At 48.6% G+C, this 18,005-nt stretch overlaps 8 protein-coding genes across 8 annotated transcripts; 1 reads left to right on the forward strand and 7 right to left on the reverse strand.

The window, feature by feature from the left end:
* The first annotated feature begins 503 nt into the window (after window positions 1–503).
* On the forward strand, window positions 504–1,587 carry N7473_003849 (Protein fmp52-2). The gene is made up of 2 exons (XM_057149789.1): window positions 504–1,134; window positions 1,204–1,587. Exons 1-2 carry the CDS (start codon window positions 582–584, stop codon window positions 1,338–1,340), a joined length of 690 nt encoding a protein of 229 aa, XP_057013443.1. The 5' UTR covers window positions 504–581; the 3' UTR covers window positions 1,341–1,587.
* Window positions 1,588–1,788: 201 nt separating this feature from the next.
* Window positions 1,789–3,735, reverse strand: N7473_003850 (uncharacterized protein; the record flags this gene model as incomplete). Its single annotated transcript, XM_057149790.1, has 6 exons — window positions 1,789–2,198; window positions 2,422–2,490; window positions 2,573–3,115; window positions 3,172–3,369; window positions 3,441–3,554; window positions 3,708–3,735. 6 exons carry the CDS (start codon window positions 3,733–3,735, stop codon window positions 1,789–1,791), a joined length of 1,362 nt encoding a protein of 453 aa, XP_057013444.1.
* Window positions 3,736–4,422: 687 nt separating this feature from the next.
* N7473_003851 (uncharacterized protein) lies at window positions 4,423–6,485 on the reverse strand (the record flags this gene model as incomplete). The annotated part of the gene is made up of 6 exons (XM_057149791.1): window positions 4,423–4,917; window positions 4,987–5,060; window positions 5,124–5,376; window positions 5,553–5,950; window positions 6,027–6,374; window positions 6,437–6,485. The coding sequence occupies 6 exons, from the start codon at window positions 6,483–6,485 to the stop codon at window positions 4,423–4,425; spliced, it is 1,617 nt and encodes a 538-aa protein (XP_057013445.1).
* An 806-nt stretch (window positions 6,486–7,291) lies between these two features.
* On the reverse strand, window positions 7,292–9,663 carry N7473_003852 (uncharacterized protein; the record flags this gene model as incomplete). Its single annotated transcript, XM_057149792.1, has 6 exons — window positions 7,292–7,858; window positions 7,915–7,997; window positions 8,054–8,983; window positions 9,057–9,353; window positions 9,409–9,522; window positions 9,597–9,663. The coding sequence occupies 6 exons, from the start codon at window positions 9,661–9,663 to the stop codon at window positions 7,292–7,294; spliced, it is 2,058 nt and encodes a 685-aa protein (XP_057013446.1).
* Window positions 9,664–10,261: 598 nt separating this feature from the next.
* On the reverse strand, window positions 10,262–10,843 carry N7473_003853 (YbhB/YbcL family Raf kinase inhibitor-like protein; the record flags this gene model as incomplete). The annotated part of the gene is made up of 2 exons (XM_057149793.1): window positions 10,262–10,665; window positions 10,720–10,843. The coding sequence occupies 2 exons, from the start codon at window positions 10,841–10,843 to the stop codon at window positions 10,262–10,264; spliced, it is 528 nt and encodes a 175-aa protein (XP_057013447.1).
* Window positions 10,844–11,230: 387 nt separating this feature from the next.
* On the reverse strand, window positions 11,231–12,741 carry N7473_003854 (cytochrome P450; the record flags this gene model as incomplete). Its single annotated transcript, XM_057149794.1, has 4 exons — window positions 11,231–11,405; window positions 11,476–11,642; window positions 11,700–11,810; window positions 11,869–12,741. The coding sequence occupies 4 exons, from the start codon at window positions 12,739–12,741 to the stop codon at window positions 11,231–11,233; spliced, it is 1,326 nt and encodes a 441-aa protein (XP_057013448.1).
* Window positions 12,742–13,829: 1,088 nt separating this feature from the next.
* Window positions 13,830–14,687, reverse strand: N7473_003855 (ankyrin repeat protein; the record flags this gene model as incomplete). The annotated part of the gene is made up of 1 exon (XM_057149795.1): window positions 13,830–14,687. The coding sequence occupies one exon, from the start codon at window positions 14,685–14,687 to the stop codon at window positions 13,830–13,832; it is 858 nt and encodes a 285-aa protein (XP_057013449.1).
* A 1,045-nt stretch (window positions 14,688–15,732) lies between these two features.
* On the reverse strand, window positions 15,733–17,913 carry N7473_003856 (uncharacterized protein; the record flags this gene model as incomplete). The annotated part of the gene is made up of 1 exon (XM_057149796.1): window positions 15,733–17,913. The coding sequence occupies one exon, from the start codon at window positions 17,911–17,913 to the stop codon at window positions 15,733–15,735; it is 2,181 nt and encodes a 726-aa protein (XP_057013450.1).
* Window positions 17,914–18,005: the final 92 nt, after the last annotated feature.

Below are 18,005 nucleotides of genomic sequence, written 5' to 3' on the forward strand. Positions count from 1 at the left end.
CATCTAGTACGATCAAGTGAAACTGAATTCCGCGACCATTCCGTCTGATCTGACACTTCACATTCGGGCCGAACCACTTTCTTACACCCTCGGATATAGCTTCGGTATGAATGGTACAAAGCATTGGCTGAAAGAACTATCATCGTCATGGTTAGCATTTGCACCCACCAACTGGTTCGTCTTTGAGGGTGCAAGCTTTGCTCTCTTCGCAACTGGAACTGGTCAACCTTGGCCAACTCATGCCCCTGAAGTAGGATTTTCCAGGGTGACGGAGACATACTATGTGGAGAATATTCCCGACCATGATAAGTGGTAAATCGTGATAGTCAGAACTGATCGAACAATTTCTCTCTAATTTGTGAACTAATCTATTGTCGGCTGGGTGTGCAATAAAATGCCGAGAAATCTCCGCTGTACTCCGGTCCCCAAGGGTTGTTGCCTGAGGCGCCAACTCAGGAGCTCCTGTGGGGCGGCTAGTCACATGTTGTACGCCCTCGCCATGACGCACCTTTAAGCTTAACCTGATAGTTGAGAAGCTGTAACGTAACAGCTCGGACATCTCGGATTACAGTTCTCTGAAAATGTCGACAGCAGCCGTCTTTGGCTCCACTGGAGCAGTGGGCTCGCAGATCCTCGCAACACTTCTCGCCTCGGACACGTTCTCCTTCGTCAAGACGGTGTCAAGAAGAATTCCAAGCACCCAGTCTGCAAAGCTCGAAGCTTTGCAAGAAAGCGACACCTCGAAATGGGCTGAAAAGCTCGATTCTTTGAATCCTAAGCCATCTGTCGTCTTCAATGCTGTTGGTACCACTCGGGCTGCAGCTGGTGGCATTCAGAATCAGTGGAAAATCGACCATGATTTATGTATCGAGAATGCCCGGGCCGCCAAGGCCGCGGGGGTGAGGACCTACGTCTTCATTTCTAGTGCAGGGACTCGAGGCTTCCTCTCTAATCATGTCCCTTATTCGAAAATGAAGGTCGGCGTGGAAGATGCCATCAAGGAACTAGGTTTTGAGCACGCGATTATCCTGAGACCGGGCATGATTCTTGGGAGAGAAACTCCCAAAGCGGCATTCTTCGAAAGTATCGTAGGAAACCTTAACAAATTGGGACAGGGTATCCAGGACCGAATCGGTATGAGACACCGGAGCTGCACAGATGTGGATATTCTTGAACTGTGGAAAACTGATTAATTATGTGCAGGCCAAGACCAGACTATCATTGGGAGAGCTGCTGTGGCCGCCGCCCGAATCGCCGAAGAAGGAAAAGCGCCCTCAAAATTTTGGGCTTTAGAGCAAGCTGATATTGTCAGACTTGGCAGAGAGGAGTGGAGGGAGTGAAGTCGGGTTGTTCTCTGCTACTGATATTTAATCTTTGACTTGTGCTTTGTCCGCTAATTTTGTCTTCCTGGAATGAAGAAAGTGGATTACTATGGATGAAGTGATGGACCAGTGTTAAACCCGCACTTGGAGACCATGATTTTATAGAAACCATAGCAATAAGCGGTACTCTGAGAGGTGTTCGGTTAAGACACAGGATAATTTCAGGGCCCAGGATGCGCTGTTATAGGAGGTAGTAGGCTTTACCGGTTTGAACGTTGCTCTGTCTCAATTTGAATCCATATTGTGTAATCTAACTAATCAACTCCTTCTCCCGCCTGCCATGAAGTCTGCCATAAGGTATTGCGTTCCCCAAAGCCTAAACAATCTGCTCTGCAATCAAAACAAACTAAACCCCGAAAAGAAATATCGCAGTCTGGTATCAGTCTCATGTAGGAAGTTAGTCGGCTCAATTAAACATGAAGTGGAATAGGTATCGTTGGCGAATCTGTGCTGGATCCGTGATGACATACTTCTTGGAGGGCGTCGGTTCAGGTTCTGGGCTTCCGGAAGGCGACCGAAGGCGGAAATCGGGGAGTTTGGCGCCTTTTAGCTCATGTACGAATTCGCCATCACGCCATGACTGATATTTGATGCCATTTGGGTTTTCAACGATGCGGTGGTTGCCGTCCCCTGCACTGTTGTTGCAATCTGAGGGCCCACATTCCTTGCCGAGCTCAACCTCGCATAACAACAAAAACGCCTTTTGTCCAGAGCCAGCGAGACAGTCTCCGGTTGCCCTCTTTGTCGTATCCGTAAATGATATCCCGGGTGTGCCCTTTGTGCAGTTGTCGGGGCGAAGACCATTGCGCAGAATTCCTGGAAATTGGGAAGCACGTGAACCGTGCCAGAGAAGACGACGTTCACTCAGAACGGATTTGTGGTCATCGCTCCACTAAGAGAATTGCTGAGCTTCCCCTGGGTGCTCGATTTGGAAGACATTTTGGAGCTGTACATTGCAGGTGAGAGACAATCATGGAGCAAGAGAATTACATAGGGTTGAACTTGCAAGGGAAATGGGAACTTCGTGTGATAAGGTTACTGTACTGATCACCATAGCTCTTCTTAAAGTACACAACAATGCCCTGGTACTCACTTGTGTCTTCCTTCACTATTGACACGGCAATTAGTATCACAGACATATTCATCAATAAATTCTAAATGAACTCTCGGTGAATCAAGAAAGGGCATACCTGGGGACATTTTGGTCAGGTCCAGCAAGGCATAAATGTGACGCAACAGAGGAGCTATGAGCTTTCCGAATCTTTTCAGCTTTTCTTCAATTAACCTGAATTCCAGCAGACAATCGATTGATTTGCGTGAATCACTGATGCATACGTTGCCAGGGGGCGCAAGCTTGCCAGCTGGCCAAAATAGTCTCAGAAAGCACTCAATTAATTTTGTCTCAAGGCTTTGGGCATCGCAATTGTCATTCTGAGGCTGGCTTTGGACTTCAGAAATTCTCCTCAAGAGAGCAGAAGCAGTCTGCACGGAATGCTTGGTGGAAGTTGCCCTCATTTGTAAGAGTGGGCTGAGTTGGCGGTCCAGCAGAGAAGCTTCGACACGTCGCAAGTTGTCTAAATTCACAAACTTCTTCAGAGCATCACACACTGCCAACGGAAGGTCCTCGTGGCTCTGATCTGCCTTGTTCTCAGATTGAATGAAGATTGCCTTCTTGCCGTTGGGCGGATCGGTGCATTGACTCCAGGGTAGGCCAGTGAACAACTTGAATTTCGCTTCGAAATAGCAGTGGCGACTTCCAGATGACGATCCTCCGAGCGTGAACAATCACGTCTGTGGTCCAGGGAGGTATAGCCTATCAGAGTATGATATTTGTTCTTCTCGGTGTCAACAATCACTTGAATCCGAGTTATTCCCGCAAAGGATCCCCTCCACTCCTTCTCTGGGGTTTCATTCAACGCTGAAGGGTCGTCAACCATTGTGGCATCCCAAAGTATGCCCTCCTCATCTTTGAGGGCCGCAAGCCTTTCTCATATCCCTGAAAATGTTAAGGAACACGGGCTAACATCAGAACATCATGAGATAGTAGACGGCAATTACCATCTTCTGCCTTGTAGCTTGCCTTGTCTACCATAGCGGAGAGTGTGGAGAATTTGATCAGAATGTTGTCATTGACTTGCTCAGCGGACTTGTCATCGCTGTCAATTCTTGACACTGAAATATATTAGTTGAGCTACTGAGCAGTTACTGGGAAGGATGTTTCCCACAACTCTACGGTGACTATAAACAAATAAACGCATTGAATGAGAAGGGATCTATATCCAACACTCGTTATTCAGACTATAGAATCATCGTGGGCTTTCATACCCACGTGGCGACAATGACGGGCTATCATTGATGCGCAACGCGTATGCCAATATGTGGTAAAGGGGCAGGCAGACCCATTGACGCCTGTATCAGAAAGACATACGCCGTCAACGCTGTCTACTCGAGAGATTGTTAACGACAAAGGTTCTATGCAGAAAAATGAAGTTCAAATACTGAAAGTCAAGAATATAATATTTGTTAGTAAGGTCATGCTCGTCAGCAGATTTTGGAGAGAATGTTTTTGAACCGCTTTCGGAATTTTGGATTTTAGAACCGGTTGATATTGTTGATTGAATGGAGAAGATGCATTGAGTAAAAGTTGCTATTCTCTGCTACTCATCTTAGACCATAGCTTAGTTTCTATCTCTAGTGTAGCGCAGGTTCGGTGAGAGGTTGAAGGATCCACGAGCTGTTTCTTTTTAGAACTGCCTGAAGATAAGAAAGGATCAAACCGAAGTTTGCTGTGAAACGAGGTCAATGATTACTACCTAATGAGAGACTTTCAAGGCCCTGAAATATGACCGATGAAAGTAGTAGTAGTTTCCCAAAATAAATGCTGTCTTAATGCTCGAAGCCAAACTTTGCCGTCTAATATCTGTTCCCTCATCCCCCAGGGGTACATTTTAGACCCATTAAGAACCTCCAAAAGAACAAAACAGAAGAGTGAAAACATCCTGAGGGAACACCGGACGCAATGCCAAAAAGAAAGTTTGACTTATTTCAGTTTGATGTGAAATATGTATCGGTGGCGTATCTGAGCCGGATTTAAGACGATGTACTCTTTCCCGCGCTTGAAAACATCGGGAATTGAGTGCACAGCAGGGATCTTGGCACCTTTTAAGTCAGGATGCACACATGCTGCGTCAGACCAATTTGCGTGAGATTGACCTCGGATCGTATACGAATTGGAGGTTGACCCCCCACCTCCGTGGTGCCAGGGGCTCTGTTGGCCGAGCTCAACCTCGCATAAGAGCACGAATGCGTCTTCTCCTCGATTAGCTCTACAATAGCCCAGTGACTTTCCTGAACGGTCTGCAAAGAATATTCCTTGAGTAGGGCCTATGGTAAGACCTTGTCGTAGGATACTCGCAAAATTCAAAACGGGTGAGCCGTGCCAAAGGAGACGGCGTTTACTTGGGCGAATTTTTTGGACACAAGAGGAAAATTGTTCGGCTTCCCCTCGACGTTCAAGTCGGAAGATATTCGACAGCTGGATACCATACGTGAGAGTCAGTCGAGTAGGGTGAAAACAGCTACAGTAATATTCAGGGAAACCTACGGTGACAGGGTGTGCAAAGTAGCTGTTTTTGAAGTATCCAGCGAGAAGGTTGTACTCGTCGGTGGTTTTATCCACTGGTTAAATTAGCTCCCGAGCCAACCTCCTGGGCACGTTATAGGAGGAGAGAAGAGAAATACCTGGGGTCAATGCGGCCAGTTTCAACAGGCTGAAGACATGGCGCAACAGTGGTGGATTCAGCTTGTCTGGTGTGATTGGGGCACCTTCAATTGCTTTGAAGTCTCCCAGGTCTTCAATCAGTCTGCGTGTCTCACCAACCGATTCGATCTTGTCAGGCAAGGGGGCGTCATCTCGCCCAAACAGCTCAATGAAGGACTGAGTCAGGCTGGTTTCAAGGCTTTGGAAGACACCATCATCACCTTGGGCGAGATACTGCGCTTCAGAAATCATATCCAACATGGAAATTGCGGTTTTGATGGAATGGTCAGTGAATAGCTCCTTGTTATCCAGGAGCCGGTTGGGATATACCGGCAATATGGCACGTTTAAGGGCGAGTAAGGGTCCTGGCGTCACAAATTGCACAGAACATCAGCAACCGTGGAGCCAACCTTTATCTGAGCATCCCTGTTCTCGAAAGGGATAAAGATAGCTTTGGATTCTTTCGGCCGTGCCAGACGTGCACTCCAAGTGAGACCAGTGAGCCGCTCAAAAGCGGTTTCGAATTCCGTAATTGCTCGTGATAAATGGCCATCACCTTTGCTGTCAACTGTACGTGTGACGCATGTGGGGTTGCTGGGGCCCTGGGGGTGCTGCCGGGTTAAAGTGGTCTCACGAATGCAGGTATCGTACTTGTTTGTTTGAATGTCAACGACCAGTTGAATACGAATGATCTTGGCCGATGTCATCTTCGGGTTTGTGGGGTTGTTTAAAGTCGAGATTGTTTCCACCAACGTGGCATCCCAGATCCTATCACTGTCGTTGATCCAGACTGCAAGATTTTTTGTGTCTAATCAAGTATTAGGTTAAATGCTGCCAAGTCGAAAAATCGGTATCTACTCGGCTAGTACAAGGCACTTACTAACCATTTGTTTGGCTCGCTTTATCAACCATAGCAGAAAGCTTGCCAAGATTGGCTAAGACCCTAGCAGTTGTACTCTTTGTGCGCCGGCTGTGGTCGTCGCTTTCGTCGGAGCTCAGCTTGCGTTTGGGACTAGATTTTGGCGTGGTGCTAGTGGAGGTTGATACTAGGCGCTTTCCGCCAAGCGCACTGATCAGGAATCCTTTCGTGTTGAGAGGTTTCTTCTGCTTGACAGACGCCAACAACCAGTCAATTGAGACAATGTCGCAGTTGGACTTTTTCTGAGCCTCCGAGACTAATGTATACAGATAATGGATCAATATTGACGCAGTGTTCACAGTCTTCACAGTTACTGACTTTTGCTTGGGGCCTCCTCGCTATGGTAGCACCCAGGGGTGGTGATGAGATGTGTACACTTGCTGATATTCATCTTTTCGAATTCTGCGCCGCATTTTTCAACCATTGCTTGGATTTCCTCTGCCAAAGATAAATCATGTCAGCGCCTCAAAAAAAGGTTCTCTAGCTAGTCAACCAACCATGATTGTAGTCAGGAATTTTTCCACTCGCTGATATCACCAGCCCTGACCAGTTCTTGCGGCACATGTTCTCAAGTGGAAGGCACGTAACCAGTTGGCCGAATTGAGAATCGCACTTGCAAAGACTTATGATAGACGAAGAGGAAAGGAGAAATTGTTCCAGCGGGAAGAAGATTTCATAGTTTTTATAAGATCTTGTCGGGGTTATACATCTTACTTGAAGGGAATATCCGGCTACTTCAGAGCAAAGCTACAAAGAGACCAATGGATGCGCAGCAATGAGGGCGCAAGGAAGGATTCCGTACTCTGTGTTCATCCATTGTTATCAATTTGCGTTCCTCAAATAACAATGGGAGGGGGCGATTAGGTCATGGGGAACATTCATGGTGTATACCATCATCCATTTCTTTGGCCCCATATGCATATCTCAACAATGGAGGGTTGTGATCAAAGCGCAACGCTTATGTTGATATACGGTAAAGTTGTGTGCAGGCAGACTGCTCTGCGCCATGTAATTGCCGTCGATGGTGCCTACTCAAGAGGATTTTACGCAAAGGCGATTCATGTTCAGGGATGACGAGTTCCATTGGTATAGGTAAAGGAAATCAAGAAAACCATCCTATGCTTGCTGCTGATGCTATGCTCGTCTTTATATTTCAAAAGAGATTTTTTTTGTCTTTTGTCCGTCTTAAAAAGAAGAAGCTTTCGTCCCAGAAAAAGAGTCAAACCTGGTTCAACCGGTCTTCAGATGGAAAAGGTATCGCTGCTGGACCTGAGCCGGGTTGTAGACCACGTACTCATTGTATGCCAGAGTCTTTGACGCCCGATGCTCCCTTGGTAGCGCGACATCGGGCATCCAGACACCGTCTAGGCGCCGATGAAGCTTTTTCGCGTTATTCCATCCTATGTGGTTTGAGCGACCGTGAGCCATGACAGCGATTTTTCCCTCCTTGTGCAGGGTAGATGCGGCATTGCGGTCACAGTCTTCGAGGATCAGTGGATCGTGGCCGATCTCAACTTCGCAAAGAAGCATGAGTGCCATGTTGGCCGGGCCACGGCAGTATCGGGCAGCCTTGCCCGACATATCAGCGAAATAAATGCCGGCGCCAAACATTCCACCGGCGCTCTTCTCGAAGAGATTGGCTCTCAATCCTTGGCTCAGGATACCGATGAACTTTTCACATGCGGAGCCATGCCAAAGCAAATATCGTTGACCGATTTTGTCGCCGTTTGCTGCTCTCCATTTGTGGTAGCGCTCAGATTCCCCGCGACGTTCGATCCGAAAAATGTTGATGACCTCCTGGCATTCTGATATCAATATTTTTGAATAAAAAAAGGCTCCTGTGGAATGCTTACCTTGTACTGAACCGTATGAAGTGACCCGACTGACGATTGAAGATAGTCATACAGGCCCTTGTACTCTTTGGTGCCCTTCCGAACTATATGAAATTAGTAAGCCCGTTCAAGCTCAATGTACAAATGGGAGGATACATACCTTTCTTAATTTCGGCCAGTTCTAGAGTTTGAAATGCCTGTTGCGACAGTGGGGCGAGGGGGTTGTTGTAAAGAAGATGGGCTCTTTCTATTGCGATGCGCAACTTCAGCAGAAGATGGACGTCCTCACGCTCCCGCTTAAGCCAGTCTTGGTCTGTAGCTAGTGATTCTGTGATTGAGCGGTTGACGATCCCCAGCAAGCCGAAATAACATTGCTTCAGATACTTAGCCCGACCAAGCGTGGAATGTGGACTGAGCGAGCTTCGTAGAGCCTTTCTTTTCTCATGGTCAGTCAAGGCATGGTCAGTCAAGGCATGGTCAGTCAAGGCATGGCCGAGCTTATCCAGAAGGGCAATTGCGGTTCGCAAGGCATCTTCCCCGAGCTGAATATTACCGATCGCCTTGATACGGCAGTTAGCTATCTCGTTGAAGAGATACTGAGTTTGCATTTTGTTAGTGTGGCCGAAAAGTAGCTTTATTAAACCCATGATTGCATCAGGGATCTTGATCATGTCCTTTGATTTCTCGTGTCCTTGGGCAATGGTCTGCTGTTCATCCTCGGTTGGGGGTTGAATAAAGAGGCACCGGGTTTCATCTGGAAAGTGCCATGGCAGAGTTTGAGGTAACAAGTAGCGGTCCTCCCAACCCAGCGAGGCCTTTCTCTTGAACAGCCTCTTGAATTCGACGACTGCTGACATGAGATCGCCGTTGCCGTACAGTTCTCCCTCCTCGGTCTTGTCATCCACTAGCCTGAACCACGTGTAATACCTGTCGGTCTTGAAAATGTACAAGATTTGGAGACGGTGGATCAGAACGCTGTATTCCGGTGTGTACGCGTTCAACTGAGATGATGGACGCTTGATCAGATTGCTGATTAGCAACGCATCCCAGCGTACACCATGCTCATCCATCCAAACGGCGACTTCTTCTCCTGATCAGAAACAATGTTAGCTAAATTTGGTCAATGATTTGTGTAGCTTCTTGTATATATGAGCATTACTCACCACGAGTTTGAAAATGATCATCCACGAGGAACACCAATTGTTCCCGATGGACGTGCAGATTGTTTCTCTGCACTTTGGGTGGCTCTTCAATCGTGTGGGTGTCCGCCGCAAGCTTATGCTTGTTGCTCTTGGGTTTATCCGGAGAGCTTTGGGTGAGCTGTGAGCCCCCTGGAACATTGTCTGGCGTCGGCTTGAGGAGGTAGCCATCCGTGCTGACCGGTTTTTTGTTCTGCACGGAATCGACCAGCCATTCTATGCCGACGACATTGCAGTGTACAACCTTGTGGGCCGCATCAACTATACAAGAGTGTGGTCAGTATTAGCAGAAAAGCCTGCAACAGCTCGTACTTACCTTTCCTGGTTGCATTTTGCACACTTCTCTTGGTGGTGATGAGATGTGTGCAGTCGCTCACTTTGAGTTTTTCGAACCTCGCACCACATTCCTCGACCATGCGTTGGATGGAGTCTGCAAACCGTTAGTGGCATCCATAACATTATTGCAACCGTCAATCCACCCTTGGGTATTCAAATTCCACGCACCATGTGTCTGACCCGGTATGTTGCCGCTAGCCGCGACGATAACCCCGGCGAATGAGGTTGGCGTCATTTTTGATGTTCGCGGTGGCGCTAGTTCCAAGGAGGTCAGTCTTCTTCTGAAGTTCAGGCTTGATGGTTGACAGTTGTGAGTCCCTGGAGGCGAGAGAGGTCAGAGAAGGAAGACCAACCTGGCGAACTGAATCAGAGGTGGAGGAAGAGAGTCAACCCGTGTCTGACGATTTGCTGAAGTCTGGGGTAGCAACCAGCAACGTCAAGGTGAATGGATATAAATGGGAGCTTAAATAGCAATAGGCGCAGCTTCCAGTATCTTCCGGTGGTTATGAACCTGATCAGGCACTCACTCTAGCGGCAAGAGAAATGATTGCTATTTCTAGCAAATAAAACTCGCTGACTACCTCAGGTGTCTACTGCTACCTGGAGTATTCCCACGGGGAAAACGATTACAGTGTGTAAATGACGGTCATTTCAGGAAATCATACGTGAAAATGAAAACTACGGTTCACTGGCAAGCAAAGAAAGATTCGTTGGAGCAAATATTGAATTTGATTCCTCCACTCGCAAAGCGCAACAAGACATCCAGTGGGGGACCATAAACCGTGAATCATCCAAGACTTCCCTGCACCCTGTATCATTGGGTCCGCATTTCCCTAGTTGCTGGTGAAGTAGTTGAAGGCCACGACAGAGCCGAGGTTGATTTTCTTGGCCCAGGTATCAAAGTCGTAGCGCATGCGACTCATGTTGCCCAACTTCTGGCCATTGACAGGAGCATGCTCCTTCGCATCGAAATCAGCCGGCTCTTCGTATAGGAAGAAGATGTAGCGGTGAGGCGAGCTACCAGGAGGTGGCGCAGGACCGATGTAGTTGGCGATGAACGGAGCAGTGGTGTCAAGGTTGCCAGACTCGGTGGTCTTCACTCCAGGCTGGATCCAGTGCAGAATGGGTCCCAGGAAATCGAATGATGGGAAGGGAGCATCGATGTCGAGGCTGACCACGAGATAGGTCTTGCTCGAGTCGAGGCCGGCGAAGAAGATCTTGGGAGGGGACTGGGCGTCTGTGAGGTGGTGAGTAGATGGTGACTGAAATCTTGAGGGAGAGAAATACAAACCCGCGCGAGGAACGAATTGGCCTGGCTGGATGTTCTTGTGATTGCCCACACTCAGGCCCAACACCTTGGACTCGTCGTCCTTGATGAGAGCCAGAGCAGCCTTGGCTTGCGCATCGGAGGGCATTTTGATTTTGGGGGAGATGGTGAAGGTGACAGGAGGGAAGTTGAAGAAGGGAAGATTATCCAGAGCCAAGAAGGGGGAGTTATCAGGATAAGTCCCACGTCACAGTCGCGCCTTCCCTTGGAAGGTCGCCAGATTATACAACCGCAAGCTTTCGGAGATAAGCGGGGTTTGTGTGACGCACCTCTAAGTGTTTACTCCACTTAAGGTGGGCGCCTTAAATTCTATGAGCTTCTTGAAAAAGACTTCATTGGCTAGCTAAACGATCTAACCAATGAACGTTTTCCTTCAGTGGGGACTCGAAATGCCGGCATCTGCCACGCGATATCAGGGCCGTGGTCATTGGCCACTAACATGTCCTCAACTAGGTAATCTCAATCGATCCCCAGTTCACTCTTTAACAATACCCTTCACCAGTACTCGAATGCTATAATTTCCTTCATCCGGGAACGGGGTTCCAAAGTCCCGCGCAAACTCGATATTCTTTATTGTAGTCTTGAACAGCTCGAGATCGAATCGACGAATCAGAGTCGCTATAGCAAGATATAGTTCAGCGTAGGCAAGGCTTTCATCCCATGTGTCAGCACGTATTATCCAAAAAGAGCCAGAGGTCAGTAGATCATTAGTGTACTTACTTCATGCCCAGACAGATACGACTTCCTTTGGAGAAATTCACAAGGTACCGATCCAATCGCTCACCCTTTGCTGCAGCCCGGGTCCATCTTTCGGGATCAAAGGCATGAGGATCGGGAAATATGTTTGGATCCATAAGGACAAAGTAGTTCGTTTGGCTGATAAGACTCTGGTATCGGATTGTCAGCATTTTTCCTTGTTTAGAGATCACAAATAGATCACTGACACCTGCTGGAATGGTATGGTTCTTGTATACCAACGTTTCTGTGGGCGCCCTGCGTGGCGAGCGACTCGCAATCCCCGTCGACAGGCGTAGTGTTTCTAGAACAACTCCCATCTAGTACAACAAAAATTAGAGATTCAGCAATCGCGCGAAACGCATGGGCGGTACTTACCAAATATGGCAACTGCTCCAACTCGTTCCAGGTAGGCTTAGACTCGGGCGTGGGCATCACCGCTCGTATTTCCTCGCGCAGTTTCTTCAGTAAATGCGGCTCGCTGAGTAAATGGTACATCCCAAGCGAAAGAGACCTAGCAGTTGTCTCTGTGCCTCCAATCACCAGCGAAAAGCCCTCATCAGTCAGGTTATCAGCACTCCGAAAATGTTCCGGCATGTCAGGGCTGGATAGCTTTTCAATAACAGATCCAGACTCGCCCTTCTCACCAGAAAGAAACCTGACCACTCGGTTGTGGACATCGGTCTTCTGGTCCTTCAAAGCAAAGGCGTATGGATTGATCATCTTCACCACAGACAGAGGCAGTACGTTCAAAATGGTTTGTACGATTGGAAAGAAAAATGCAATGTGTCCCATTCGGAATAATCCACTGATCCCATCTCTGATGTTTTCATTAAAATCTTCCTGGTCCAGATTCCCACTGTTGAATCCAAACACATATTGGTGGATGATATCCGAAGTCAACGCTGAGAAGCCTGCATCTAGAGAAATCACCTTGTGCGAATGGTAGGCACCCTCAAGATGCTGGACGAGTTTGTGAAGACAAAACTGAATCGTGCTCTCGGTTCTTGTAATTGCTGCTTTCGAGAAGAATTTCTCTACTGGTGCTCGGCGTTGCCGATGGGTCTCGGGTGAAACACTGGCGAAGGATGAGCCATCGAGATCAAATCGGCCGACTGCGGCAGCGTCCTTTTCTCGCCTTCGGCCAGCGGATGCATAGATCTCGTCATAATAATCGGGATCCTTGATGTGAACCTCGCGCGGGCTAACGCGAACAATGGGACCTATCCAAGAATGAGCTTTGAACAGCATAGTCCAAATGAGCTAGTCCGGACCACCTGCCATAGGTTTCATGCAATCCTTCCAAATGCCATATAAATGTCCCCCGTTTAACCACGTTAAAGTAGAACTCATAAGCGCTGCTGAGGGCTGCCAATTTCGGCCCTGGAATATGCCTCAGTGGGTGGAAATATAGTCGGTAGACGGCTTTGGTTAAAAAATAAATCAAAAGTCCCCCGACTCCCCAAGCTACCAAACCAGCCATGGTGGTTTGCGATGTCCGGTGAAAAGAACAGAATTCCAAATTTGCACGTTCCCAATCGTGAAATGGGAGCAAGCCTTCGGTTATATACGCCCGAGCATTGTTATTTCAAGCTGCAGCGCAGCTGCACACCCATGACCCACATCATGCAGTTTCAATTCAGCGAGAAATTTTATTGGCTGAAAATGGAAAGCGTGCAGATGCGGGGAAAGCAATCAACTGGATAATGTACTCAACTTGAAGTGGTCACTTTGACTAGGCAATCTTAAGCTAGGTTCGCCGCCAAGGTCTTGTCAGCATGTCCGTGATTGGTTCTTAGAATGGGTAGGGTAGGACGGACCGTATGCAGCAGAGACTCGCTTAGGTGTCCCCATATTGGATTGAGTGAACTATACCCTTTGCAAAACGCATTGGTCTCCTTACTGTTCCTTTAATGCAGATTCAAGTAGCGGGGATGCTACCACTCTCCCCGAGATAAGTGCGTCGGCCGAGGTTACTTGCAGGCCCATGGGCATGGATAAGGTAGGTACCTTGGCACTCCCAAAAATACGCTTTGGGTCATCAGTCTTAAGTTCGCACATGGCAAACTTTATACCCCAAAACTACATATCGGTAAATTCATAGCCAAAAACGGCTAGTCTTAACTCGATATCTACCTCGCCGGTGAAGTAAAATAACAGAGGTTTCGTCTGACCAGCTGTTTCAAGCAGGTAGACTTGATAAATTGGCAACCCGTCGTTGCTTAGTTGTAGCCAGGCAGGAATGATTTCAGACTATGTATTTCAGTGGTGCAAGTCAACACAGCCAGAAAAGTAGGAATCCAAAGCACAACTCTTTTGTCCGTTTCAGCTACTGGCGTCTAATTACTCTGATGGGTATTTATCCACCTTGTTATGAGCTCCTCCTTTTCAGGCACATCTAAATAGGAAAATCCAGAAAGAATACCCACAATTTCATCGTATCCCTTCTCCCGCGCCAGTTCAAGATCATCCTCCTCAGGTTGTACGCCATGCTTAATCAAAAATTTGCATACATCCAAATGACCATGAAGTATAGCATAGTAGATAGAGCTATAGTTCTTTTCTCCGCCTTCAATAACGCTTTCCGTTGGTAGGCTGAGGTTGGGGTCAGCACCTTCGGAGATGAGGAACTCAACCCAGTCTTTCTTCCCTTCAGTAATAGCTCCATGTAGAGCCATATGACCATACTTTTTGATTTCAACCCCGTTTTCCACCATAAGATCAAATATTGGCCGATTATTTAACGCAAAGGAAAGCGCTTCGTCCCAGTGTACGCATACGCCAAGTCTAACCAAGACGCGAACCTCGTAAAGACGGTGATATTTGACGGCCTCCACAATGGGACACTCATCTCCGCCACATGTACGGGCCTTGTGCTTGATAAGTAAATCGAATATCTCACCATAGCCGTGTCTCATCGCGAGAGCAACAGGTAGTGGATATTTTTTCCCATTAAAAGGAAATTCAAATCCCGCCACCGCTTCGCAATCAAGAAAACAGTTGACGAGTTCCTTTAGTCCAGTTGAGACGGCAGCGAGAAAGGCACGCTGGGCCAATAGGATGTCACGGACTCGATGTCCTTCTTTGTAGAGCAGATGTTGTTGGAGATCCCAGTGAAGCGTTCCATCCCAGCCTCGAGCTGCTGCATCTTCTTCGTCGGTATTGTCTCGGGTGTTTGTTATAGGACTTTCTTCCATAGAAGCCGTTTCTTCTCGCTTTTTGTTGATTCCCAATAGCTGTTTCAGAATTTCCCGTACGAGGCAAATATCTCCACTTTTCACTGCACAGAATAACAGCGATCCGTGACAATCCTTCACACTGGATACGACGAGGATAGCTTTGAATATCCTATTGAATCGACGATTTGATAAGACGAGAGCCCGAACGTCTCTGTAGCAGCTTGAATATCCACCGATCATACATAGAAGTTCATCCGGTAGCTGTACAAGAGACATGGAGACAATGTAGTTGATGAGACAAGAGGAAGTTGGGCAAAAGGAAGAATGGCTTGGGCCAGTGAAAGAGGCAATACTGGAAGGATCCTTAGCTTGATTTCGGTAATTATTACTGGGCCAAGGCTGCTTGCCAGGCTACTCGCACCACAGCGCTAAGCCCTTTTTGATAGGTATCATCCCTCCCTGAGTCTTTGCATAATTTCTAGTCATGTATCATACAAACTCCCATACTTTAGCAACATATGGATTCCAGGTCCACCGGGGATCACTTCCCGAGGCGGGATCAACCTTATTTCCACAAAACACCCCTGACGACATTACAAGCCAGTCCAGGGTGGCGAACCTACACGAATTTCACGTTTACAAATCACAAATATTCTGAAAAAGTATCATAAATTCAATGTGTTCATATAATGGAAAAAAGTACTAGAACAGCGATTTGAAACCAACCCGCTGAGACTACTTAAATGAAAGTAGAACGTCCATCCGCTCATATGTAGACACGCCAGAAATGCACCGGTGAATTCAACCGAACCCACTAACCCCATTTGCCCTTCCAACACGCTCCGCTTCCCTGGTGGCGAGGTATATTCCAGACCACACCCAATATCCAACCGAAAAAAACCAAGAACCAAGAACCATGGTATCTCCAACTCCAGAGCCGAACCAGCTAAAGACAGACATATAAACGAGGTATCATGAGAAATAATTACAGAGAGAAAGAGAATGAAACGAGACGGGACAACGACCAGAACGCCGCGGCTTGAGAAAAAGATGTCAACCTCACTTATGCCTGGGTCTTGGGACTGATATCAGAGGTGAGTGGTTTCTGGTCGGCGGGTGTTTCGATGGTATCATCGGACTCCTCGTCGACCTCCAGAGATCCAAATTTGTTGTTCGAGGATGTCTTCTGAACGTCCACTTTCTTAGTCGGTGACTCAACCTCAGGCGACGGGAATTTCTCCTCGAGTTGGCTAAGCACATCCTCGGCGCCTTCGACTTCTTTATTTTCAGTCTTGGTTTCGGCCTTTGGGGCCTCGTTCTCTGCGATAGGCTCCTTGGGTTCTGTCTTGGCTTCGTCAGCCTTGATTCCCTCTGCCTTCAGAGCGGCGAGACCTTCGGCCAGCGCATGTCGCTCGTTATCATCCTCGTTGTCGCTGTGAGCTGAGAGGAACTCGTCCTTGTCGGCAGGTAGTTCGGAGTCTGACTCGTCGAAATCGACATCATCTACCACAGCAGGAACGGCAGTGCTAGTCTGGAGCTTCTTGACGTTTGAGGGGAGAGCGCTGGACTCGGTGGGTTTCTCGGTAGACTCGGTCGCCTCGGGGGCTGTTTCGGTCTCTTCGGTGCTTCGACTGGTGTGCGAGAGTGCGGTTGGCGAAGTCGATTCCCGACTGGAGCCAGAGCCCCAGGTGTGTCGAGGGTGACGCGGAGGCAAAGCTGGAGGAGTTGGGCGCTTGTTAATGGTGACCAGCTTAGCCCTTGTGAAAGTGGGTGACATGCGTCGCGACTCCGCAGCATCCACCTGCTCCTCCTTGGGACTCTCCGGCCTCGTGATAGTCGCATTGGAGACCTCGTGCACCTCAAACTCGTCATCAGATTCGGCAGCTTGGTTCTTCTCAGTTTCGGCATATCCATTCAAACCCCTCGCGTCCGTCGTTCCTTCCTTAGTACCCTCCTCTTTCTCCTCGCCACCATGAATAGGCACCGTATCCCAACCAGCCTGCTCATCCTCCTCCCACGGTTTCGCAGACGGCCCATTGGTGGACTCCTTCGCGCTCAGCGAGGACGCTCGGCTTACTGACGTGGGTGCAGTTAGCGATGCGTCCTCTGTTTGTGTGCCGCGATCTACACTCGTGTAGCTCTGCACACTGGCCCGCCAGCTATTCCGCGGCGAGCTGTCAAGACTACGCCGGGAAAACGTCGCATACACCGGGCTGCCCGGCTTGGGCCGGAATTCAAAAGCTTCGTGACTGGGCCTCACCTTCGAACCGGCCTCCCGGATGAACATGCCTTCAGCCTCCAATGCTTTCACTCCGTAAGGATCCGGATCATCCATATCGGGTACACCAAATAGGTGATCATTTCCTGAAACGTCTAGGTCACCGGGTGTTTCGCCGGAGGGTGCGACCAGGCTTTCGTCAACATCCACGTCGCCCTGGGCTGCTTTGATGGTTTGGAGCAGTGTTTTGATCGAGTCTGGTGGATGGCGCGCTTTTCCTGCCAGAATGTCTGTCACGGAGATGCGCTCGCCATAGAATTTCTCGTTCTCGTCGGTTCGTTCGATGATGATTGTTCCGTCCACGGCCACGCCGGCATATAGACCCTTGCTCTTCATATATGTCCAAATCGGGGACTGGCGTTTGTGAACTTCGGAATCGAGGACGCCACCCATTCCCACAGGGCCGGCGGCGGCGCTGACCTCGCCACCCAGAGTGCAGCGCACTTTCTTGAAGGCGTCGAGGGCCTCGTATGTGTTGATAACGACAACGCAGTCATAAATGTCGACACCAGCCAAGAATCCAATACCAGCAGTGTGAAGCATGATGCCAGAAGGCGGACTCCATTCCCCTGTTTCGGGGATACGAGCCAGCAGCACACCACTACCTCCAGAGCCACTGATCCAGAGGCCGGTCCTCATCGTGGTAAAAATGGCGATACCCTTTGCATTCTTGATAACCTTAGAGGGGATCTTCTTGATGACCCTCTGCTTTCCCTTGGGCCGATTGATCTTTCCATTCTCGTCGGTGGTCGATTCAGATTCGGGGGTATAGAAGCCATCTTTGCAGAAACTGCGCAAAATCCGGGCGGCTTTGTCGCTTTCTTTATCGATTGACATAGGCCAAAAGGCCTCGGCACCAAGTTTGTTGGATAGGCGATTGACAGGAGCGCCCAATTTGTCGACTGTATCCCATGCTTTATCGAAGCCCTTCTTCGAATAGCGCTTTGTCTTCTGCCACGCAGACATGGTCAGCGCTGAAGGGAAACTGTGCAACTTCGATCGACAGGCGCAAGACAGAGGAACGGGAAAAAATGCGCTTCACAAGCTAGGCGGAATCT

Source organism: Penicillium subrubescens (genome assembly GCF_028828155.1).
Source record: "Penicillium subrubescens strain IBT 31985 chromosome Unknown utg000002l_segment0_segment0, whole genome shotgun sequence".
NCBI classification, from domain to species: domain Eukaryota; kingdom Fungi; phylum Ascomycota; class Eurotiomycetes; order Eurotiales; family Aspergillaceae; genus Penicillium; species Penicillium subrubescens.